Source organism: Cucurbita pepo, chromosome LG01, assembly GCF_002806865.2.
Source record: "Cucurbita pepo subsp. pepo cultivar mu-cu-16 chromosome LG01, ASM280686v2, whole genome shotgun sequence".
NCBI lineage: Eukaryota > Viridiplantae > Streptophyta > Magnoliopsida > Cucurbitales > Cucurbitaceae > Cucurbita > Cucurbita pepo.
The window spans coordinates 173,848-198,434 of record NC_036638.1 but is presented as its reverse complement, the minus strand read 5'-3'; the positions used below and the strand labels follow the sequence as shown (position 1 = coordinate 198,434).

General features: G+C 34.4%; 1 protein-coding gene and 1 long non-coding RNA gene across 3 annotated transcripts; one reads left to right on the top strand and one right to left on the bottom strand.

Moving 5' to 3' along the window:
* The first annotated feature begins 445 nt into the window (after positions 1 to 445).
* Positions 446 to 22,197, top strand: LOC111790642 (ADP-ribosylation factor GTPase-activating protein AGD4-like). 2 transcript variants are annotated; one of them, XM_023671637.1, is made up of 19 exons: positions 446 to 664; positions 1,576 to 1,652; positions 4,397 to 4,500; positions 7,393 to 7,463; positions 7,658 to 7,720; positions 8,367 to 8,411; positions 8,686 to 8,751; positions 10,997 to 11,044; positions 11,133 to 11,228; positions 11,328 to 11,369; positions 11,716 to 11,931; positions 14,429 to 14,545; positions 15,844 to 16,062; positions 16,795 to 16,881; positions 16,975 to 17,232; positions 18,099 to 18,220; positions 19,894 to 19,984; positions 20,553 to 21,001; positions 21,882 to 22,197. In XM_023671637.1, exons 1-19 carry the CDS (start codon positions 617 to 619, stop codon positions 21,994 to 21,996), a joined length of 2,334 nt encoding a protein of 777 aa, XP_023527405.1. In that variant the 5' UTR covers positions 446 to 616; the 3' UTR covers positions 21,997 to 22,197. The 2 variants fall into 2 exon arrangements, with proteins under 2 accessions (XP_023527405.1, XP_023527413.1); XM_023671645.1 differs by having other exon boundaries at positions 447 to 664; positions 4,397 to 4,497.
* Positions 22,198 to 22,993: 796 nt separating this feature from the next.
* On the bottom strand, positions 22,994 to 23,858 carry LOC111790664. The gene is made up of 2 exons (XR_002814527.1): positions 23,618 to 23,858; positions 22,994 to 23,510 (listed from the first exon to the last, which is right to left on the bottom strand). It is a non-coding gene; the product is annotated as an uncharacterized LOC111790664 (long non-coding RNA).
* Between the last annotated feature and the right edge of the window lie 729 nt (positions 23,859 to 24,587).

The following is a 24,587-nucleotide window of genomic DNA, read 5'->3' as shown; positions in this document are numbered from 1 at the left end:
AGCAACTCGTGAGCTTGGATGAAGGTGATAAACTACAACTCGTTTTAGATGGATGTCAACCATTTCATGTCAGGTTTTAGATGGATGTACCAACAACTTTAGAAACATCAACCGCATCAATTTGGGCTTTACATATATAATTAATTAGCCCACCACCTATACTATCAAAGTCGTTCAACATATTTATAGTTAATTTATCCAACTATCTTAGCCTTTTATTATTGCTAGTGTCACACTAATTTTTATTTATAATTAAAATTCTCAAATAATTAAGATATAATTATTATTGTTGTATTGAAAAGAAAAAACAAGTCCGGAACCGGTGAATTTTAAAATTAAGAAAAAGGGATGCCGTCAGTGGGGTGAGGTAGAGGGGCATTTTGGTGAATGTGAAAATAATTGACAAATAATGGGAAAGGGAGGACATTTGGAAGGGTGAGCTGGGGCTTTGTTTTGTTGGCCATAATGACCAAGGAGCCCTCCACGTGCACAATAATGGAAGCCTCGTTTCTTCCCTATCGCCATGGCTGAATCTCATCGTACTCTCAGCTGCTAAACAAGACGCAAAAACATACCGGCAGATTTTGCGCTCTCACATACGCAACCCACCGTCGGAATGGGGACGTTTATCAAACTCGAGGACTCTCCTATGTTCTTGAAACAGGTTCCTTCCTTTTATCGATCCAACTGCTCGATTCTTGTTTGTATGTTCCTGTCAAATTCCGTAGGTTGCTGGATTTGTGGTTAGCGACGAATTGGTTTCGCTTGCGAGCTTGTTTGCTGTCCTATGTGCAGCTGCAGTAATTTCTTTCTACTCTGGAAAGATTTGATTCTGTTGTTTGTACATGACCTTGCTTTTGTATTCGTCTGGCGTCCGTGTACCTTTGCGGACTTGGCATTTTCTTTTTCTTGTTTTTATCGAATAAGGATTATCGATACACTGTTTTCTCCTTTTAGTTGCCAATGGGCTGTAATGTTAAAAATCTGGTCAGCTACTAGTTCTGCTAAACTCGAAACCCGAAGGCCGAATATGATTGCTTTTAAGTGGAACTATGGAGTTTGAGGAGTCAAAAAAAAAAAAAAAAAAAAAAAAAAAAAAGNAAATCGTGAATGCTTCTCCTTTCGCTTGTTTGCAGTCCTTCATATTTTTGTTATTGGTGCTTATAAACTTGTAGTCCTTCATATTTTTGTTATTGGTGCTTATAAACTTGTCTATCTTCTTCCATGGCTCATTTTGAGTGGAAGCCGTATTTTGAAAGTTGACACAGTTGACAGCTGTTAATGTTAAATCTTGTAGAACTTATATTGCTTTGTGAATGACTTCTACTCTCCAGCTCTGGATGGGAACATTTAGTTTTCATGAATCGAAATAAGAATAAGGATGTTCCAGTTTCTCTTGACTATGCACGTTCTCAATCTCTTGCCCCTGCACTAGTATTAGCGTTTCCTCAAAATTCTTACAGTAAATTGTCTTTGTTCCCCTTTGGAAGCTCTTCTTGTAAAACTTAGATTTTACCTCATTTGGCAATCAGATAACTTTCCTTACCTTTTGTTTTATCTTCCAATTATTTTTAGATATTTTCTTTACAACGAACAACTGATGAGTTGGAAGAACGATGCAGAAGACTACAAAATGGATGTACGATGTTTATGTAAGTGCTGCATTTTTATTTTTTCCATCATCCATGTTAAGGCTGTTCCAAATGGAGACGGGAGGAATGAGCATCTTCATTATTTTTTATTAGTTGGGTAGTTGTGATTAAAAAATGTGTGAATTTCTTCATTATCATGCCAATCTTTGATTTATTCATTATTGTATTAATAATTTCATACAACTTGAATTTCTTAACTTCTGGGTAGACATTTTATTTCTTCTCTGTCATATGTGAATTCGGACATTTTCTTATTGAAAGAGATCAAATTGAATAGTTTATAGAGAAATGGTGAAATTTGTATAGAGTTCAAAATGAAACAGAGTACATTGAAGTAGAAGGTTTAGAGGGGTCCAATAAATGAAACTGGTAATGAGGAAGGAATTGAGGGGTCCAATATTTATGGCACTCCCAATAATAGAGATTTTTTTTTTAAAAAAAATTATAAGAAACAATACTTTCTGTATCAAAAAGAGGCTACAAAAAGTGGAGATGAGGGTTTCCCATCAAGCCAAGATGACTACAAAAGAGCCACCTGATTACAGAGATAGAAAGGATTTTGGTGATTAGGTGATGATTTCAATGTACAAAAGTGGTCTTTTGGAGGGAAGAACCAAGAGCCTGCGAAAGTTGTGCAATATGATAGACATGCTGAGCTTGATGGAAGTCTTGTTTTCCTTTTCTTTCTTTCTTTTTATTTTATTTTTATTTTTATTGTTGACCATGCTTTAATTTAGAAGGAATGAAAGAATACAAAGGGCATGCAAAAGGTCTTACTAAAGAGCCAAACTAAAACAAAAAAGGGATCCAATATAACAAAATAAAACCTAAAGAATAATTGAAAAAGTTATTCCAAAGTAAAATATTAAGCCTTACTAGAGACCAGACGTCCTCCCCCAGTCTCTCAAACTCCCTAAAAGTTCTATTGTTTCTCTCAAGCCAAAGGTGCCACATAATCACACAAGCTCCAGCACGCCACAAAAAGGACCCTTATTTTGAAAGGCCGAGGGAAGAAGGAACTCCTATACTGTGGAGCTATACTCTTCGGATTGAATCCTATAAACACCAAATATCTAGAAAAAACAATTCTAATCCGAAGAGGCAAACTGGTAGTTTCCAAAAGTGTGATGAAGATCCTTTCTCGACCTCCTACAAAGGATACAATACTGTGGTCTTGTAGAAAACTTCCTCGTGATACTATACAAATAATTAACTATGTCGTAAAGGACTTACCACACGAAAAGCTTAACCTTAGAAAATCTTGTTGAATTATGGCACAGGAAAAATGTCTCCCTTGGTTTAATGGATTTGGTTCTTTTATATTGAAAAAGAAGCCCTTTAGAGAGATGAGTTACTGCAATAAAATATGGTTCTACTCACTTCAATAGTTGACCGGGTATGGAGTCTTTATATTACTCAATGGGCCCTTGGAAGTCTATTGAAAAATTGCTGCAGCTGATTTTCAGTCGTATTGAAGTTAGAGTGCAAAAGAGAGAGATAAGACTATGTTCTGGAAGGATATTTGGTTGGGTAAGCAAAATTTTCAATCAAAGTATCCTGTTCTTTATCATCTCACATTAAAAAAGGAGGCATTCATTGCTGATTTTGGAATTCGGATACTCAATCTTTGAATCTTTTTATGAGAAGAAACTTAAATGATGTGGAAATTGAGGAATGGACATCCTTATCCCATCTATTGTTGTCCTTCAATTTCAAGAATCAAGAGGACGGCTGGACATGGGGCTTAGAAAAGGATAAATTTTTTACACCAAGCTCATTAACTAAGAAGCCTGCATCTGCTGGAAATTTGGAAAATTCTGTTCGTTACAATCAATTATGGGAGGGATGCTCACTCGAAATATTAAGATTCTATATTTGGTAGCTTATTCATGATTGCACAACCGAAAGTCCCATGGGTTGATATTTCTCCAAGCTGCTGCCACATTTGTATGAAGGATCAATAAACTCATATTCATCTTTGCAACTGTCCCTTTGCCTCCCCTTTTTGAGCTTTCTTTCAAGATGCTTTTGGATGGTTTCTTACAAGACCTGGAGAGATCTTCAGCCCCCTTAACATGCCCCTCAGGCCATCCCTTCAAGGAGAAGACAATCCTTTGGTGCAATTTTATCTTTGCCTTCTGTTGGAACTTATGGTTGGGAAGGAGCGCTAGCATCTTCTCAGTTGTTCTGGCTCGTAATGGGGGATGCTCTTTGTTTGAGGAGGTTCTCATGAGTTCTTTTGAAGTTACTTGCCTTGTATACCTTCAAGGCGCTTAGGAGCTCTAGTTTGTGGAATTTTTTTTTCCTCCGACTTGTGGCTGTTTTTGTTGCTTGGTGGCAGCTTAGTTTGGTCCTTGTAATTTTTTTGGATTGGTTGGCTGGTTTGTGGCTGCTACTTTATTTTTTCGTGATATTTTTGGGGTTTCCCCTCTTTTTGGTTGTAGCTGGTTCTTTTTGGTGTTTTTTACTTTTCTCCCTCTTTGGGAGGTTCTATTCTTGATCTTTTTCTGCCTTCTCATATATCAATGAAAAGTTTGTCACAATGGTTTGGTTTGACCATTGGGATGCATCCACTCTCTCATGGAATATCCCCTCGAATGTTTACTTTATTCAAGACACGTGCCTGCCTTTATCTAGGTTAATTTTTTTTAATAATATTTTCACCTTGTCACCATATCATATCATCATTTTTCTCAAAAGTATTTTTTTATTTATATTGTTTGTGCAAATGTCGACTTTTGTAGGGAAACTCTTGGAGAAGCTTGTAATGGAGACATTTCTTTTGCAGATTCTTTGGAAGGATTTGGTGGTGGGCAGGATGATCCTGTCAGTGTGTCCATTGGAGGTTGTAAGATCTCTTTATACTATTCATTATCTTTACCTCAACTAATGAAGAAGCCATAGGTTATTGTCTATAAAGTGCGGTGGTGCAAGTTGCCTAAGTGACTCCTCTTTTAAGAGAAGTCCTTATCAATATTTATAAATTGTCTCCTGATTTTAAGTCGTCACATAAACGTGGGTTGGCAAGGAAAGTGAAAAGTAAACCTTTATATCAGCCATGATAATATTTTAGGATTCCTATATTAAGAAAACAACTCTTAACACTTGATAATAAACAAAAGAATATATTAATGAGAAAAGATCATACAAAAGGGGAGTTGAGATAACCCACAAAGCCAAAGAGTTACAAAAATGACTCCCAATTAGCCGAAACATGAACAGATTGTAATTTATTTATGGAACAGGAAACAAATCTTTTCATTGAAAAAATGAAAAGAGGCTGATACTCAAAACATACAAACTCCCTAAGGTAGTGAAAAGAAACAAAAAAGTATGCAAACAAATTACATAGGAGATATAGATGCATTCCAAATCAGTAACGAACTATCAAGGTAAGAAAGGGCTTAGAAAGAGAACACCAAAAAGAACTTCTAATGCTATCAATCTTGAAGACTCTATTCAATCAAGACAAGGAAGACTCAGAAATTCTTGACCATCCAAAAATTTGGAGGAGGAAACCCATGAATCGAGCCAGAAGGATCCTTAGACCAAATTCTTGAAACAGTAAGTGAACCAACCTTCAAAGAAGAATCACATGACCAAAAAACATTCGAGACCAGCCAAAGACTAACATTCTCCCAACTAATGACTTTGAAAGAGCACCAAATGGATGCAACAAGTAATTATTCTAGAACTATCTTGCAAATTTGCAATATCAAAGATAAATTGCAATAACAATAGCCTTTCAAATAGTTTGCCTCTCTCCCAAGTCTCATAATAGACTTATTCCTCGTTGGCATTACTTTCTATATTTATAAGCCTGATCCCTAGTTAATTACCATTATGCAACTACAAATATCCTAATAACATTAAGAAGCTGTTGAAAGGCTTTCCCTAGAAATACTCTCTCCTCTCTTCTCCTCCTCCCCTCTTCTCCATTCTCAGCCTTCAACCTCTGGTCTCAGCTGTCAATCATCTTCTTCTTCTTGAGTTTTGGTTACCAAATAAATATTCTTATTTAGTTAAGTCATCTACTTCTTCTTGGATTTTGGTTACAAGATAAGAGTTCTCTTCCAGTTTGGAATTGTTCATCCAGCTAAGTTATTTTGCATGGTTTAGTTAACGTCATTCATATTACTCCTTTTTGCTATGAAAGTGAGAAGTTGTTGTGTTAACAATTTGTTAATTTGTATTTGGTTCGAAGATGATACATATTTTTTGTTGAGGATACAAAGAACAGGTTGATAATCCCCCTTGCTCAAAATCATTCGCGTTGGTTTGAGAGTTTGCTCGTTGATCTTTGCACTTTCTTGTGCCTTTCCCTTCTTTAAGCAAGTCAGGGTTGAAGAGGAACAATTTGTTTGCCCAAATGATGATTTTCTATATGTTGGTTTATCTAATCCGTTGCATGATTTGTCAAATGCATTGCATGGCCAAGATTATTGCTACTATTCATGGTTTTAATGCTTTTAATTGGCATAGGGGAAGGAAAAAAAATAGAGTGAGTCTTCGAAGTTCATGGGTAAGTGTTTCAAAGGTATGGGTGCGAACGAATTCTCTTGCTCACTATAAATTAGGCAACTTTGTAGAATTTTTTCTAGCAAGAACCATGGTTTATCAAATATCCTTTGAAGCTTCGATTCCCCGATTGTTTGGCATTTCTCTGCTTCACATGGTTCGGTTTTTTGAATATTGGACATCCACAACCCTTTTTTGGAATATTATTAGTAGAAGATTGTTAAAGGAAGAGGAAATCAAGGATTTATGGATGCTCTTGGGTTGTCTATGTCCAGTACATGTAGGCTCTTTGGATGATTCTAGAAGTTGGTCACTTGGAACCATCAAGTCTTGTCTCAGTCACCTTATCTTGGCATTTGGGATCATCTTCTCAATGTATAAGGGGGTCTACTTTGCTTTATGGAAGTCCAAAAGTCTTAAGCGAGTTAATATTCTTATGTGGATTATGATCAATGTAAGCTTGAATTGTTTAAGGGGTTTTACAACGGAAGTTCCCTTCTCATTATATTTTGCCTTTGGTTTGCTCACGTTGTCTCTTGGATGAGTATGCTCTTCTCCTTATCTTTTTTTTTTTTTTTTTTTTTTTTTTTTTTTTTTTTTTTTTTTTTTTTTTTTTTTTTTTTTTTTTTTTTTTTTTTTTTTTTTTTNAATGGGCCATTTTTGGCTCTATAGTCCGAAGTTTTGTGGATTATTGCAGTTAAAGTTCTTTCCTTTGAATTATGGTTAAAAAGAAACTAATGATCTTATTGCATCTTCCTTAGATCAATTTGAATAAGTTTGTCTGAGGCTTCATTGTGCTCTCTTTCTAAGCCCTTTCCGATTTTAAATTACAATATTAATTGGAATGCATTTATATTTTCCTTCTAACCTGCCATTTCATTTTATATTTATTGCTTTCGTTAATGTTTTTATTCTGATTCTCTTGGAAGTTCGTATCCTTTGAGGCTATATCGAAGAAAAGTTATTTTTTTCTTGCTCAGAATTTTTTTTCTCATTTTCTCAACTCAATTTTCTTGTCCTGAGGGATGTTTTACATGTGGTAGTTAAATAGCCAATTTGACAGCGAGGTTCTATAGTGGTAGTAGGCATGTAAGATTCGAACTTGTTTTGAAAGAGCTAGAGTATGCCTTTATTTATTTAATTTTATTGTTATTGATAAGAAACCTGGAAGTATATTAAAGGCAAATTATGACTTTTTATTTGCACGATTAATTTGTTCCAGGTCCAGTTATATCCAAGTTTATCACTGCATTTCGTGAACTTGCTACCTACAAAGAACTACTGCGTTCCCAGGTTGTTTCTAGATCCTTTTTATGGGCTGTTTAGAAAGTTCTTATTTTTAATTATTTACTTTTATAGTATTGGGGGTATAAGAGTTTAAGGTTTAGTACTTTTTGGCTTGTGCATTAAGCGCAAGACCTTAGCATAGAAGATGAGCGCTCATATGGACTTTTATCTTTCATATTTATTTAGAAATATTTTTGCAGGTAGAACATGTATTATCGGATCGGTTGATGCAGTTCCTGAATGAGGATTTACAAGGAGTAAAGGTAAGTTCTATAAGAAAGATGAGAACTTGTGTCATTATCTAAGCCATCTTTTTATGAGATATGAGTGTGTGACCTAGAGGTAAATTTGATTGCTGGAGGTATTATAAAATGACATCTTCTTTCTCTTATCCTTTTTATCTTGCTGGTGGATAATCTCATAATGGGGGTTAGCTTCCATATGGTATTTAAGGAGAAATTTGTCTTCTTCATCATCCTTGTTGATATGGTTAGAAGTTTATGCATCGATAGTTTGAAAGGAATCAAAGAATTTCAACCACAAGAATCCTCTTTGGTCAGATTGGTTAGTTTAGGCTCGTTTGAAGGCCTCTTCTTTGTGTGCTCTCACCAACTTCTTTGTTAGACATTCTATCTAATATTCATCTCATTTGACATGCTTTTATTTTTCCGTTGTAATCTTTCTATTTTCACATTATTCACTCCCTTGTGAAGTTTGTAACTTTTGAGCATTTGTCTCTTTTCATGTTCAAAAAAGAAATGAAAATTTTGCCATTTGAGGAGCTTAACCATGCTCTAGACTCGTTGATTGTATAATTTCTCATAAAGCTGTTGAATAGAAGCCTATTCTCAGTGGGCACAATTGTAAACTTGCCGAGTTTTTCTTTAAAATATGCTTCTGCCTTTGCAGGACTCTCGCCAACGCTTCAATAAAGCTATGCACGAGTACGATCAGGTGTTGCATATCATTCAGAATAATAATTGTGTTTGGTTGTTTATACGTGTATACTTGCTTTTTTTGTTTGTCCTTGGCTTGAAGTCTTCTTGCCAGATGATACATGTTTCTGAAAATTGGTATAGTTGGTGGTTTTTCCAGTAAACTGAAATCCTTTAGTAGGGGAAATTTTACCGATGGATGGAACCTAAACCTTAAATTTACGTATATAATAAATAAATGTAAATTTTCTCCGACTCTGTTAATTTTCATTTGAAATATACTTCATTGCTAGGCTCGCGAAAAGTTTATGTCACTGAAAAAGAACACACGAGGGGACATCGTTGCAGAATTTGAAGAGGTATGCTTTGCTATATTGATATTAAATTTTAAATAGTTTCTCTTGGATAGTCTCTCTCACTTCCTGGGCCATTGATATACACAAACTTTCGAAATTGTACCCTTAAATGGAATTTCAATTGTTTTGATGTACTTTTGTTTGAGAAACTGAATGTAGTTTAACAACACAAACAAGGTCTTTTTTAATTTAATTTTAATTAGATAATCAATTTATTTTTTCTGAAGTAAAAAGGTTAATTAATTAATTAATAATAAGATACGAGAAAGATCTCATTCTATTTTGGGGAGTTACAAGAAAATTCGAATTCAACCATCATCTTTGGTAACTAACTCTTGTAAAATTGAACCGACCTATTCAACCAAGGCAGTTGCACAGGAGTGCGTAATGTTTATTTATTAATTTTTTTTAATAAGAAATAATTTCATTAATATGCAAATTTACCAAAGAAGGGAGAGTAGCTCTAGGTGTTTAAAAAATCTTTCCCAATTTGTTTAGAGGGAAGCATAACTATAGAAATTAAGTAAAAAAGACAACTAATACCAGCATTATAGATGACATAATAAAAAACGATCTCCAAAGTATGTTTCTTATCAACCAAATTCTTTTGTTCCTTTTCATCTAAAGAGCTCTTAAAAGATCTCAAAAGAAGGCTCTAGTAATGTGCATCCACGGAATTAAAAGAATTTAGTAATAACCCCATCCCAACATTAACCCATAGTAACTAAGAGAGTCAAGAAACATAAGCCTACATCAAACCCACCCCACCAAAATTAAACTCGCCTTTGAGTCCTAATAGCTAAAAGGAACTCATCTGCCGCAAAATAGGGAAGATATCTGAAACATTGAAGATGTTACTAATACGCATGGAGGATGGAAGTTCTAAACTGTAGGCATTGGGGTTGATTTTGTACAAAATAGGGAAAAGACCAATCTTCTTGTTGGTTAATTTAGAGTGAATTCTAGAGGGTAAGTGAGATTTCTTTAAATGCACCATGACCAGGTCTCCAATTTTGAAATCCATAGCATGCTGTTGAGCATCTTCTCGGGCCTTATAGGAAGCATTAGCCTCCTCAAGATGATGACAAACCTCTTGGTGTAATTCAACTCGGTCAGCCATGAACTCAGCCTCAGCACTAAGATCAACTAAAGAGGGTGAATTAGCAAGACCAAAAGTTAAGCGAGGGATACAAGTGTATACAATCTCAAATGGAGACTTTTCTGTGGAACGGTTCACTGTATGGTTGAAAGGAAATTTGGCTTGGGCGAGAGAGGTCCCATTTTCGTGGTTTATCACCACTTCAGCAAGGCAAGAAGTTCTAAGAGTTCTATTAGTGATATCTGTTTGTGGATGACTAGTGGTGCTAAAAGAAGGTTGGTTCCAAATTGTTTCCAAAGAATTTGCCAAAAATTTCTCATGAACTTAGCATTCCTATCCGAAACAACAGTCTTAGGAATTCTATGGAGTCTAACACTTTCACGAAAAAAAAAACAAGTTAGCAATATTCAAGGCATCATGAGTCTTTTTACAAGCAATAAAATAAGCCATCTTGCTAAATTAATCCATGACAACTAAAACCGAGTCAAAACCATGTTGAGTTCTAGGTAAACCAAGTATTAAATCCATAGAAAGGTGTCGGAAGATTAGCCTTAAGTTAGGAGATATTTGTGTAATTCATGAGTTAGTATCCAAGCTGAAAATGAATGATATCTATTACTCAGCTTGAGAATTGATAAATGAAACATACAAAAGGGGAGGAAAGAGGCCTCTCACTCACCCAAAGTGGATTAAAAAAAATCTACTACTAGTAACAAGAGTTTTGATATTTTTTTTGAGTGATTATCTTTTCTAGCTCTAACTTGGTATAAAATGCTAGTTTCTTTAGCAATTATGACGTAGCTACTCTATGGCTCATTGGAAGATTAATTTTTTTTTTTAATTTTTTTTAATTTTTAATTTTTTATAATTCCTTTGGCTTTGAATATCTGTTCATCTCATTCCTACGGATGTTTCTCTTAAAAAAATAAAAAAGTAATAAGAGTAGCAAGGTTGTTAATGACTTGGTCAAGTCCAACTATGAAAAAAATGAAATGATTTTGAAAATCTGTACAATCACTTTTGGGTGTTGTCATTCTTATCTTCCCTGTTAATTTGTCATGGTTTCTTATTGTTTTTTGGAGAAGGTCTATTTTCTTCTATATAATATTTGTGAAGTATTTTATTGATGACCTCCCAGTGTTATTTCAGGACCTCCTGAATTCAAAGTCAGCATTCGAGAAAAGCCGCTTCAATCTAGTAGGTTAACTATTAGACCGTTTTTAGCTGTCCTGATCTCTTTCAGGCTTTTTACTGACTAACGTTTTTACTGTTTCGAGGGCGGTAGGTGAATGCTCTTATGAACGTTGAAGCAAAGAAGAAGTATGAGTTCTTAGAATCTATAAGTGCACTGATGGATGCTCATTTGAGATATTTTAAGCTAGTATGCTCTTTTAATCATTTGACAATAATCTATTTTATGATTTGAGTGTTTTTACCATTATGATGTGGACTAAGTCATGTTTATTTATTCATGAGTTAGGGCTATGATTTATTTGGCCAGATGGAACCATTCATTCATCAGGTATGCTTCTATATTTCCGAATCATTGAAATTTCTGGTGTGGAGAACCTATCACAGATCAATATAACTAGAGATGAAGGCATTAGTAACGCAATCATCTAGTTTAATCTCTCTGGTGGGACATTTGAGATGATAGAGCGGCCCCTATATTGGGGCTATGATATTTCATTTGGTTATCTGGCATGTTTCTGCATCAAGTATCGTCTTTTATTGGAGTTGAAGTCTGTCTGTCATTATCGGCTTGGACAAGTTTCCTCCTCTTTTTTTGATAACATAGTGAACCTTATTCTAATCTTGCACTAGTGAATTACTTTTTTCCTCGTAATTTTTACATTCCGTTGTTTAAGGTTCTAACATATGCACAACAATCTAAAGAGCTGGCCAACATTGAACAAGACAAACTTGCAAAAAGGATTCAGGAATTCAGGACACAGGCACAGCTGGACAATTTGCAAGCTTCCGATTGTTTAGACCCTTCTGTCGTTTTTGATGGCATTCGTGGTAGTGGTGTTATCTCCTACAGAAATGTTGAAGCAACTCCTAACTCCATTGTGAATGGGAAGGTAAATAGCGTTTTTTTTTTTTTTTTCCTTTTCAGTTACTTTTAAATAGCTGTAAATGTATGCGAAGTTACAAAAACTTAAGGTCCTTTCGGCTGTTATACTCACTTGGAGCATCCATATATTTGATTCTACTGATTTGGAAGATGAATTTCAACATAGCAACCCTACCGATACTCAAGTTTTATATTGGAATTCTTATTTTAGTACTCTAGTGATTCCGAAGAAAGTCGTGATACAAATTCAAGAATGTTCAAGAAGTTGCCATTTACAAAATTTCACAACACAAGAAAAAAGTTTAAGGCCAGAAAAATTTCCGTCAAATGTGGGTCACACTCAATGGAGGCAAAAATTGAAGGAAATCAGGACCGACGCTTGCAGTTGGAGTAAATTAGAGAAGGGTTGATGGATGTTGAGGGTGTGTTGGGGGAATTAATTCACAATTCGGATTAATGTTCGACAAATCGACAAGTTCAATGCAGAGAAGTATTCACCTGAAGCCAAGGACTCATAGATCATATGAGAAATATTCATCAAAATACAGTGGGGAGGCCTCTTGAACATCAATTTTCAAGATTATGAATGTTCAAGAAAAGAAGATTTCTACCATGGAGATATACACCAAAATTGTGGAGATAGACAAGAAAAAGTGATCCAAAGAACGTAAATCCCACCTTACAGAAAATGTTAAGAGCCTTTTTCATCAAGATAAACTCCAAGAATGTTTAAATGAAGGTTTCTTGGTTCTTGATTCCAATTGTTCCAGCTAAGGAGATTTTTTCAGCCAAGAAGAGGAGTGTTTTCTAAAATTTAAAAATTATTTTGATGAGGAAGATGAAGTTGAGAAAAATTGATGGACACGGTTGATGATTCTCCATTTTATTTGGCTTAGATGTTCTTTGCAGTTGAAGTGCAAGACGTCAGTGGGCATAATTCTTTAATCTTTCAAGAAGATGTACAAACAAAACAGGAAACTGAGAAGGAGAATGAGAATGAGAATGAGAATGAGAATGAGAATGAGAAGGAAGCCAAATCAATTTCTCACCCTTCATATGAAATTTACCCATTTGAATATGTCAACATTATATTTCAAGATTCATATTCTACTGGACAACCAAACCAATCTGCTTGTTCTTCTCCAGATGTATTATGCATACCCATCCTTCTTGACGTGAATTTATTATCAAGGAATTACATAGTGGGGGGCTAGCTGGACATTTTGAAAAGAATAGGACTTTTTATCATGTTTCAACACATTATTTCTGGCCTCAAATGAGAAAGGATGTTCATAATTTTGTTCAATGTTGCTACATCTGTCAAACATGTTAAGACCAATCTGATAATACTGGATTATACATTCCTTTTCCTATCCCTAAATCTATTTGGAAAGACCTTTATGGATTTTGTTCTAGGATTACCATTCACCGAGCATGGTTTCGATTCAATAGTTGTTATGGTGGGTCGATTCAGTAAAATGACACATTTCTTGCCTTGTTGAAAAACTTCTGATAAGTTGGAATTGATTTTCTTAAGGAGATCGTAAGACTCCATGGGATACCTAGTCCATTGTATCTGATCAGGATGTCAAATTAAGCCATTTTTGGCGAACCTTATGGAAAAAAATTGATACTAGCCTCTGTTTTAGTATTACTGGACACCCACCAACAAACGGACAAATTTAGGTTACTAATAGGACAATTGGAAACCTTCTTCGGTGTCATAGTGCAAGTTGACCTAAACAGTGAGAATTGGCAATACTACAGGTAGAGTTTGCATTGAATCAGATGATGAATAGATTGCAGGGAAGTAGTCTATACAAAACTTCCAGTTTAACCACTGATCTTGTAACCTTACCTACTTCACTTGATTTCTGCCCGGAAGCCGAGGACATGGCTGATTGGTATACTGCTCTTCAGAAGGAAGTTCAAGATCATTTAGAGCAAACTAATCTCCAGTACAAGGCTTCTGTAGACAAATACAGAAGAGAGCAAAAGTTCCGTGAAGGGGATTTAGTGATGATACATATCTTTAAAGCTTGATTACCGCATGGATGATTTAGCAAACTCCAGCCAAAACAGATTGGTCCCTATCCAATTTTGCAACAAAGTGGGACCAATGCATAAAAATTGATCTCCCTCCATAAGTTAAGATTTCTTCCACTTTTAATGTACCAGACCTTTCTGCATATCATCTGCTCGATGTTTCTCCTTATCCAAGTAAACTCGAGGACCTATAAATACTGATTAAGGACTTTGTAAAGAGATCAACTTTGAAATCAGAAATAAAATCTTGGACCTTCGGATTGCGTCAAGAGACTTTCTGCTTCGCTATAAACTGCGTTTTCTACTGGCATTTTTTTTTTTTGTTAACTTTGATCGTTATGTTAAGAAGTTCTATTTATTTATTTCTTATTTTTTTATGAGACCATAGTAATTTAAAATGATTTCATGTATCCAGTGATGTCAATTAACTATTCTTTTTGTAATCTTTGTATCTGTAGGTTCAAACAATAAAACAAGGATATCTTTTGAAACGATCTTCAGGTTCAAGGGGAGATTGGAAAAGGATGTTTTTTGTACTTGACGGTCAAGGTGCTCTCTATTATTATAAAAACAAGGCAAGCAAATATGTGGTATATTTAATTGTTAAATTTGTAGACTTGCAAGGGATCTTCTGTATTGAGCATTTTTTTTTTCTAAATAGAGCATTTTCAATACCTTGACTTCCAGCAAGGCAGCAACTAAGATAAATATCTCAAGAATTATTTTTAGTGGAATATGTGTTTCTATATACATGAACGCTTTACAAGCCCCTTTTTTGTGCTACATGCTTAAGCCCCAAAGGTCCATTGTGCTTTAATGCACTTAGTGCCTTAAAAGACGTCCTGGGAGGAATTGTTAAAAAGCATCTCCTTGACATTGGATCAGTAAGCTTTTGTTTTTTGTTTAATGGGGTCCTATCTACAGTCAATGTTTTTATTTGGTTATAGGTTAAGGAAGCGTTAGCACCATTTTTGGTGGTTTAAGTTTCTAGAAGAATTTGAACCGAACCCTTTTATCCTTTTCGATTCTACATGTTGGGCTTGTAACTCAAATGATTGTATTGTGTAAAAGGGTGGTCGTTTGTAATAGAAAAAGAAGAAAAATCAAAATTCAATGCTCAATAACTAGAAAGTTTTTTCTAATAAAAAAAATATAAATATTGTATCTTTATTCCTTGAACATTTGTCGACCTTTTCACCTATCAAAGAAAATTTTGTTATGGTTAAAAAAGATTTTTAAAAAAGTTCTAAAAAATAAAATAAAATAGAATTGAAAACAAAATTATTTATGGAACCAAGAATCCAATTTGATATGGATAATTTTTTTTTTCCTATGATACTACTCTGATTGTTGATGATTAATCAATTTTTAGCTTGAATTTTTTTATTCATGATATTTTGGTACGATTGGATATCTATGAGATGTAATTTGTCCCACTGAATTTTCATGCAAAAAAAATTTTGTCCGTGGGATGAAATTCTGATTTATTGTGAAATAAGGAAAAATGAAATGGATGAGATTCTCTACTGGAAGTCAATATTTTGAACATTGTTTTTCAATGGAATTTATATGAAGCTCAAATTTGGCTGCTGGTGTGAAGTTGTTATATCCTATTCTTTTTGCTTGAAAGGTTAATGTGAATTATATAAATAATATCTTACATATTCTATGCGCATTCAAATCACCTTTTTATTGTCATTTATTTTCTTTCTAGGTGGAAACCTTTTACTCGAGCATTTCCTTTGTGTATGAGTAATATTTGTAGTATTCTCGACAATGATTATGGAGATAGAAATATAAATAATTATAAGAAGCTTCCTTGAGATCTGATCTCCGGATTTTGGTAAATCTAGTGTGTTTAATATCTCTTCAGGGCCCTCAATCTCATAGTTTCAATCGTTCAGATGAACACAACAACAGTGTCTTTGGCAGATTCCGTTCAAGGCACACTAGGACATCATCACTCAATGAAGAAATTTTGCATTGTTCTAAAGTTAATCTGCATACATCTACAATAAAGATGGATGCAGAGGATTCAGATCTTCGACTTTGCTTCAGAATAATTTCTCCTTCTAAGACCTATACTTTGCAGGTAATGGTTGACTTAGCTATCCTGATGTACTTTTTAAGCCTCAAAATTGCTTATTCATCCTAGTTTTTCTGTTTTCTTCTCAGCTATTTATGTTTCTAATATTTTGGCTTGAATGTTGAGTTCTCTAATTTTGAGTGCATATATCCATGATCTGCACTTTCTAGTTCGACCTTGCTATATGCTAGCAACCTCTTATAGTCTTTTCTGTTTTTGTTTCCTTTTTATGTCCTTAGTCTGAAAATGACAGAATTTTCCATCTCTTATGCTGCAATGAGCATTGATATGAAATGTGAGTTCTACTTTGTGATCTATCACATTGTGTTGTTTTACAATAGAAAAATATTTCTTTGAATATTGAACTGATTCATATTGTATAGCCCTAGAATTCAAAGGGAGAAGTTCGCAACAAAAGGAAAATATAATGGGAAAATAAATGCAAGGTAAGTGAGGGAAATCTGGTAACTAAGGGAGGAGAAGACAATAATTCCAGAATATTTTCTAGGATATGTCCATAAAGATCAATACCATAAATGGTTATTATCAACATTTTGAAATGAGCCAAAGGACAATACAAGAATAGGAGGTGGAAGGGCACTTATCATGGATAGACTACTACAATTGGAATAAAAATTTTATTGTTTAAACTTTTGGGATCTCTTAATTAATGAATGGAAATAAGACCATTTTGTTCAACATAAACTTTGTTGATACTTTTTTTTTTCTTTGGGCCAGGCTGAAAATGAGGCAGATAGGATGGACTGGGTCAATAAAATCATGGGGGCTATCACATCTCTTTTCAATTCTTATTTTCTTCAACAGGTTTGTTCCCAGTAGCTCTTTTGTTTATGCATGTGTGAGTGCAAAGGATTAAAGCATGGATGCTTATTATACAGCCATTTGAATCTTCTGCAGCCATTCCTGGAAGCAAAACATCCGGAGAATGATAAAAACCATTTTGATAATTATAATGTTCAGACACAACATCAAAAAAGAATAGAAGATGGCAGCCAAGGAGATTCTGTTTCTAAGATACTAAGAGAAATTCCTGGAAATGATATATGTGCTGAGTGTGGCACTCCAGAACCTGAATGGGCATCTCTGAACCTTGGCATTTTATTGTGCATAGAATGCTCTGGTGTGCACCGTAATCTTGGTGTCCATATTTCAAAGGTATTCAAATCAAGTTCAATTTTGTTAGTTGTTAACTCTATGGATTTTGGTTTTTGTGCTAGTGGGTTGGGTTTTCCTCGGACATGTTTCTCTAGTCTTTGAAAAATATTGGCCAATCATTCAATGTAATGTTATCTTTGAACTCCAAAGTTCGGAACATGTATATGGCAAAAATGATATTGTTCTACTATGAAAATAATGAAATAAATGTCGTGTCCAATATCTACAAGAAACATATGGAGAGGAACATTGGACGCTCAGCAGAAACAATTGTTAAAATATTAGGAAATGAGAATGTTAATGCCCTTGTACTATCAAATGACAAAATTATACTTGTTATTTATTTATTCCTACGTACAGAGAAGCTACTTTTATTTTTTCTGTTAATGTTTGTTATTTATTTTTCTATACGGGTTAATAGGGTGTCATGAGATGAGAAAAGTCCAGGTCTCTTTTCTCAAAAGAAGTTTCTGCTAAAAAAACGTATATATATAAATAAATAAAGACGTCGGGGTTCCTTTGCCTCTTATGAAGTATAAGAATGAATCTTACTGCAAGTACTTAAATTAAGTGATTTGAGAGCTCAAGATTGGTTAATCTAACAAAGTGCTCTCAAAAAACTAAAAATGTTCTAGTTTTAAAAATCGGTGATTAGTTTAAATTAGTGACATGATATCAAAATAAGAGAATTGAAGGACTGTCCCAAAGTAACAAATATAACCAGACGTAATATTTTTCCTTCAACGAGGTCTATAGTCAACGTTTTTAAGAATTGTCAGCCATTGCAATTTATGTGTTTGTGAGGAAAATATTAATCTTATCTTGTGAAAAGAAAAACTGATGGGCTTATACTCTGGCTCATGCAGGTGAGATCCATAATATTAGATGTCAAAGTTTGGGAGCCTTCAATACTGGACTTGTTTAGGAACTTGGGGAATGCTTATTGTAACTCTATTTGGGAGGGATTGCTTCTTGCTGATATTGGAAGGTAATATTTCCTTGAATCGTATTGGTCACTTGATGCTCAAATATATTTCAAATTTTTATTGTTCGTACAATCTTACATAGTGTAGCAAAATATTCCTACAGTATCTCTTATTCTCAAGGTAGTAGATATTTACATCATTTTTTAGGCAGCGTACTGATGAGGAAACAGGTTTGTATACAATTTAGTTGTAGTTAATGAATGGAACCATGTAAAGAATATAATCCACATGAGGACGAAGAAATGGAAAGGATCGGCCAGCTGTTGGCATAATTTTACTAAAAACTGTAGGCAGCAGCAAGTATATGAATATTCCAGAGCTGGTATCGATGCCGGATACATATTTCCACCTCTATGGACTTTACTCTTCTGCTGCAGAGAGTATCGTTGCCAGACATTTTTGGCCAATCCCAAGTTTGTGGGAGGGAACCGGTTATCAAAAAATTGATGGAACGAGGTAGTGGAAGAGAGTTTATCACTTTAATTGTATATGTGGTAGTCGTTTCTTACGCTATACAATTTTCATATGATTCCTCCAACTTGTAGTGGGCCATGGATAGAATTCATTTTGGTTGGAGCATGCTAAACTTTGTTTTAGTGTGATAATTATTTCCCGCCTTAATAATACTTTTGTAGTTTAATGTTACAGAAAAGCAATTAAAGTTATTGGTTTTCTTAAATAATAAAAAAAAAAAAAAAAGAAATGGACTTGTCATGGATTGTATTGAAAAATTACGATGGAAGGTACCAAAACTTGAAAAAAAAAAAAAAAAAAAAAAAAAAAAAAAAAAANATACAGTCCAAAACCTGAAGCTAACGGTAACACTAACAAAAGACAACAAACTTAGTGAGTGTTGAAGTTTTCCTCTTTTTGTATTATGGCTGGTAGTCGATATCCATGTATAATCACTGTTCTTGAGTCTGTTGTCTCAAAGAATGCAATTCTAGGCTTATTTAGTGTTTACATGCTGAAGCATTGGACCACTTTGTTGTAAAATGTTCTCTTTGGCTATATGGAATATTGAAAACTTGCAGTTCAAATGAAATAAGCTGTAGCATGTGACGATTGAGGAATATTACCTCCCCTAAAACCAATCGGGAATGGGCAAAATTAACGTCACTGAGGAGCTACATAATAAGACAATAATTATCTCGAAAGATAAAAAGGTAATAGAACACAACAAGAAACTCTCAATTAGTTCAAGGTCCTTGTACCATCTTCTCTTTAGGCACACTCAAGATCAAACCACTACAATATTGCCTGCCTGCCTCAAAGCCCGACCCTTCTATTTATAACAAGTATTGTCTAATAACTCTCAACAGACTAATTTGCTAACTGTATTGCTCTTTTCTATTAAGAGATATCATGCCAATGCGGCTGTGCTTAGCTTCTGGTTAAATATTTTTGCATATTGTATGTAATGATTTAAGTACGTATATATTCCCTTTTTGTTCAACTTACTTTGATCAATAAAATAATAAATGTTAGGTTAAAAGAAGACACTAAATAGTTTGTAATGAAATCCCGAAGTTTCGAGTTGACAATTCTTTCTCCTAGCGATGGTTTCAGAAAGTGGGAACAAAAAATGTTTTGATCACTTTATTTTTCTCATGGATGCCATCTTTAACTTTTCATTTCTCTTCTATTGAATTCTAAAATCAAGAACTTTTTGCAGTGATAACACACAACATGCTGTAGTCACTTCGATTCCGAAACCAAGTCCCAAGGATGCCATACAGCGTAGGGAGAAATACATTCAGGCTAAGGTAGAATGCACTTTTCCTCTGCATTTTCCACATTTGCTAAATAGTGTATAAGGCCTGTAATTCATTTCCCATTTTTCATATATATTTTTAATTTAATTATTCATAATTCCTTGCAAGCAACCCCACTGCATTATTTTTGGCCCCAATTGTGATTACCTAATCTAGGAGGGGTAGCAAGGAAAAAGACCTCCAGAAAATTCGTTAGTGGAACGTGTGGTATGATTAGTTAGTTTGGGAAGGGCACGGATATTAGTACTGTGTTTGTTGACGGATAGGCCTCGAGAATTGTCTGGGCTGTCTTGTATATATCTTGTAATCGCACTTCTGTTTTTCAATACAATCAGAGAGTAAGGTAGTATCCTTCCACATTATTATTATAATATCTACACATTATTGTTATTGGTCACTATTCTAGAAGATCATTTAAATATTTTTGTTTTCACTGCATTGATGACTTTCTCTTGGGATATGTTTGTATTTTCATATTTCTCTCATATGAAGCTCACAGTACCTTTTCACAAGTTTTGTCATATAAGTTTATTATTTGTAGCTTCTGTTTCTTGAATAGTATGTAGAGAAACTGCTTTTGGTCAAGGATACCGAAGCATCCGGCAACAATTCTTATGCAAAAAGTATCTGGGAAGCTGTCCAAACAAATGACTTGCGAGAAGTCTACCGCCTCATTGCAGTTTCGGCAGTGTCAATTGTCAACAAAACTTATGATCATGCGGTCAGTGTCAGTTCAAGCCCGAATTTGGATGAGGAACCCTCGGGAGGCAATCGAGAATCACATAATCCATCATCGTGCGGGAGAGATATGGATTCTAATGAGTCAAGGAGCAGTCTTCAAGGTTGCTCATTATTGCATCTCGCTTGTCAAAATGACAACCAAGTGATGCTTGAATTGTTATTGCAATTTGGTGCTGATATAAATGTACGCGACTCTCATGGAAGGACGCCTCTACACCAATGCATCTCCCAGAAAAACAACACGCTGGCTAAGTTGCTACTGAGAAGGTACAATCTGTTCTCTTTCTTTTTTTTTTTTTTTTTTTCCTTTCTTTATGTTGGAGCTGTTTATTTTTGTGGTGTTTTGTTGTTGGGTGAGGGTGGCTGTTGCTACTTAGAGAACTACCCTTTTGTTGATTATTAGAAAATATAGGTGTCAAGTATCCCCAATCCAAAAGCCTAAGCTAATAGGTTAAGGTAGAGTCTTATATCAATACTTCCAACTCTCCTTTACACGGTTTGGATATTAGTACAAAATCCAACAACTGGTGATTGGTATTAATTGGGAGAAAATGACATTACAAATGTGTGAACATAGAACCTCCTACTATGATACTACGTTAAATCAGCACTCCACAAAAACTTAATCTAATGGGCTGTGATAATTTAATCTTTTACTTTAACAATGTAGCAATCTTTTACTGGCAAGAAGTAATGGAGTCTAGAGGCGTAAACACTTGATTTGCTCATTCTAACTTTTCTCTGCATTACTCAAGTAAGAGATGTAGTTCGCAATTTCTCATAAACATTGAGGAAGAACTCTTCATCTGGTCCCAAAGTTACATTATAAGCTTTTAATTCCATTCTTTTCATCCTAACGTAAAAATAGATTTACAACATTTTTTTAACAAAAGGCAATTGACATGTAGCTGGAAGGTTTTCTGATGTCAATGGTGGAACTTTATAACGTTTGCTGACGACGGAACAATTTGACACAAATCTTAATGAACAAATCAAATTTTAAAAAATACTGGGGACCAATGTGAAAATTATTTGTTAGAGTGGCTTGATCAAGCTAGAAGTGTATATTATTTTAAATGACATTGATAGTGGTGTTCTTATGCAATCTTATTATCTGTGTCCCTGCTTCTTATAACTTTATGAACAGAGGTGCTCGACAATCAATCAAAGATGGTGGAGGATTAAGTGCGTTAGAAAGAGCAATGGAAATGGGATCAATTACCGATGATGAGCTATTTCTTTTGCTTACAGGATCCGAATAAAGCATATGGACACTTTTGATTTATCATTAATATTAACACCATTGTTTATTGTGTAACTTACTGTATTCCTTTTTCTGTTAATCGAATCTAAAGATTTGTTGAGCTATTTTTCAAAAGACCTAAAGTTTTGTAATTATTGTTAACTTCTGCTATCTCTTCATTGTTGATGATGATAAGAATAATTTATTAATTTCCAGTGAAGATGCTATCTTTGGACAAAAATTCTCAATTTGGTAGGGTTCTTCTTTCTTCTCGATTTTTGGATCCACAATAATTTGTAAGAATAATCTGAGTAAATAGATGATAAACCATCTTCAAGAAGTTTGACAAATTTCCTTGAAAACTGATCCATGATCATTATCAAGAAGAAAAGAGAATCGAACTCTCCACAATCTCTTTCCAACGTTTTAACAACTCTTCTTCTCGTTATGGTTCTTGTTTATGTTTTCAATTCCACTCTTGAAATTGCTGGAATTTTTTCAAGAAGGAGCTGGATTGCCAGATTATTCTCAGTCTTGCCCATCGTTAATTCAAGCATGGCAAAAGGAAACAAAGTTTTAAATGGTTCTTTGAACTTATAACTTCGACACCATGAAATTTTAATTCCTCTTGCAAGAGAACTCTCTATGCCTTTCACATATTTACATATTTACATATTTTGTGTACGGATGCAGTGTTAACTCCCTCGACTGAGATGAATTCGATCACTTGACCCCACCCAGTAATGCACATCTCTTGTAGGCCATAAGCATAACCCAAAGATACGTAATATTTAAGATAGTCATCAATCAAATATTGACAACCATATGCCTATTTATTTTGTTCTAACATATTTATGTGAATATATGTAATATTGGTTGTTCTCCTTTATTTTCTATACTACTATAAATATATATGTATATATATTCTTTTTGTTTACATTTATTTTTCTTAAAATTAGTATACGTTAGTAATAACGGATCGTGATTTGAGTTCTTTGATAAGCAAGATGTCGCGGTAGCATACCAAAAGATAACATTTTATTATATAACTGAGAGAATACACGAGAATCTAGTCTGCATGAGGATACTTATTTAGTTTATAGAAAATCCTCACAAACATAGAGAACCATAGGTAATAAGTACAAACATACACATCAAGTCTAGAAGATATGTAGATTGGGAGCAAAAACACAACTAAGACACAACATACTCAATCATATTATAATATGAATGAGATGAAGCTCGAATAGAGACATATAGAGGTTTATTTATCTTTAAGGTGGGATTCAATGTCCTTGATCAAGTTGTTCAAAAATCCAACGTACTTGTCTGGATTGGGAGAGTTATGGTCAAGTTTCTCATATTTCATGCGCAAAACTACCAAGCTAAGTTTAGGTCCCTTTGGTACAACTTGAAAAATAACCTCAAAGGCCTTGTAATACTTGAACATATCTCCTCCCACTCCAATCATGGATATGAGTAGGTCGTTATCGTCGAATTCCTCTCGTTCTTTGTAAATTTCAGCTTTACCATCTTAGCCAACCACATAGCAAAACAAGAGGAGATGAATGGTTTAGAATATGGTATAAAAGAAGTGAAAAGAAAAGTGAGTGTGTATGTATGTATGTATGTAGGCATACCGACTGTGTAATACTAGAACGTGATGGAATCACGAACTTCAACTTTCTGGATGGACTGAGAAATATTTGGGAGATTGAAAGAATGGTGTCTGAAGATGTTGTAGAATTCAGTTGCAGCTGCCTTTATTTCTACTTCCCTCGAAAGCTCTTCAACAAGAGGCATGGTTTCAGGACTATCCTATGTATAGCTTGATTGCCTTACTCAAACAAACCCACAAACAACTATGCCCCATGCCTTCCCCTATTTATACGCCCACTCCTCAACTCTTCTTTCTTGCTCTTCAGGTATCCTGCACGATTGCTTCCAATTAAAACAAAAAAGTAGCTGCTTTTTCGAATAACTTTCTTTTTTTTTTTTTTTTTTTTTAAAAAAAGAATGTTTCTTTAGAACATTACAGAACAATATGTACCCGGTGGAGGTTTCAGACCTGTTGTTTGTTATTCCTTCTGAATGGAAAACAGGAACGTTACATCTCTATGTATTTATTAGGCGGACTCATACAGACCTCTAGGTTTAATTATAGGCTAGTGGATACACACGCGGTTGAAAACTAACAAAAAGAAAGGAGCGCATATCATATCAAAATATACGTAAGGAGCGCATGTCATATCAAAGGGTACATATTCGTAAATAACATACTCATGTAACATGCATGAGATCCCGCTTTTTAAATTATATAACATGGTCATGATGTACATAATACTTTCATACATTTCATTACAGAGAATTTTTTATGCTTGTACGTCTCCCTAACCACTTTATTACAAAAGAAAAAAAAAATTTAAGTGTGAATTAGAGAACGAGGAAAGATACTTGTTTTGAAAAAGATAATAAAATTAGGCTCTCTCAAAAAAATCCAATCAACCCTGGAAATGGTAATTTAAGAATTTGTTCTTTAAAACAATTTTCAAATAATTATAACTTTTTATTACGACAAATAAAGTATAAATAAAGTATGCAGATTTGAAA

Excerpts from the sequence above, each read along its gene's own strand:
- LOC111790642 (XM_023671637.1), top strand. The coding sequence starts at position 617 with ATGGGGACGTTTATCAAACTCGAGGACTCTCCTATGTTCTTGAAACAG. Across the intron at positions 7,721-8,366 it reads AGGATTTACAAGGAGTAAAG|GACTCTCGCCAACGCTTCAA; the intron begins GTAAGTTCTATA and ends CTGCCTTTGCAG. Across the intron at positions 19,985-20,552 it reads AGAAATACATTCAGGCTAAG|TATGTAGAGAAACTGCTTTT; the intron begins GTAGAATGCACT and ends TTTCTTGAATAG.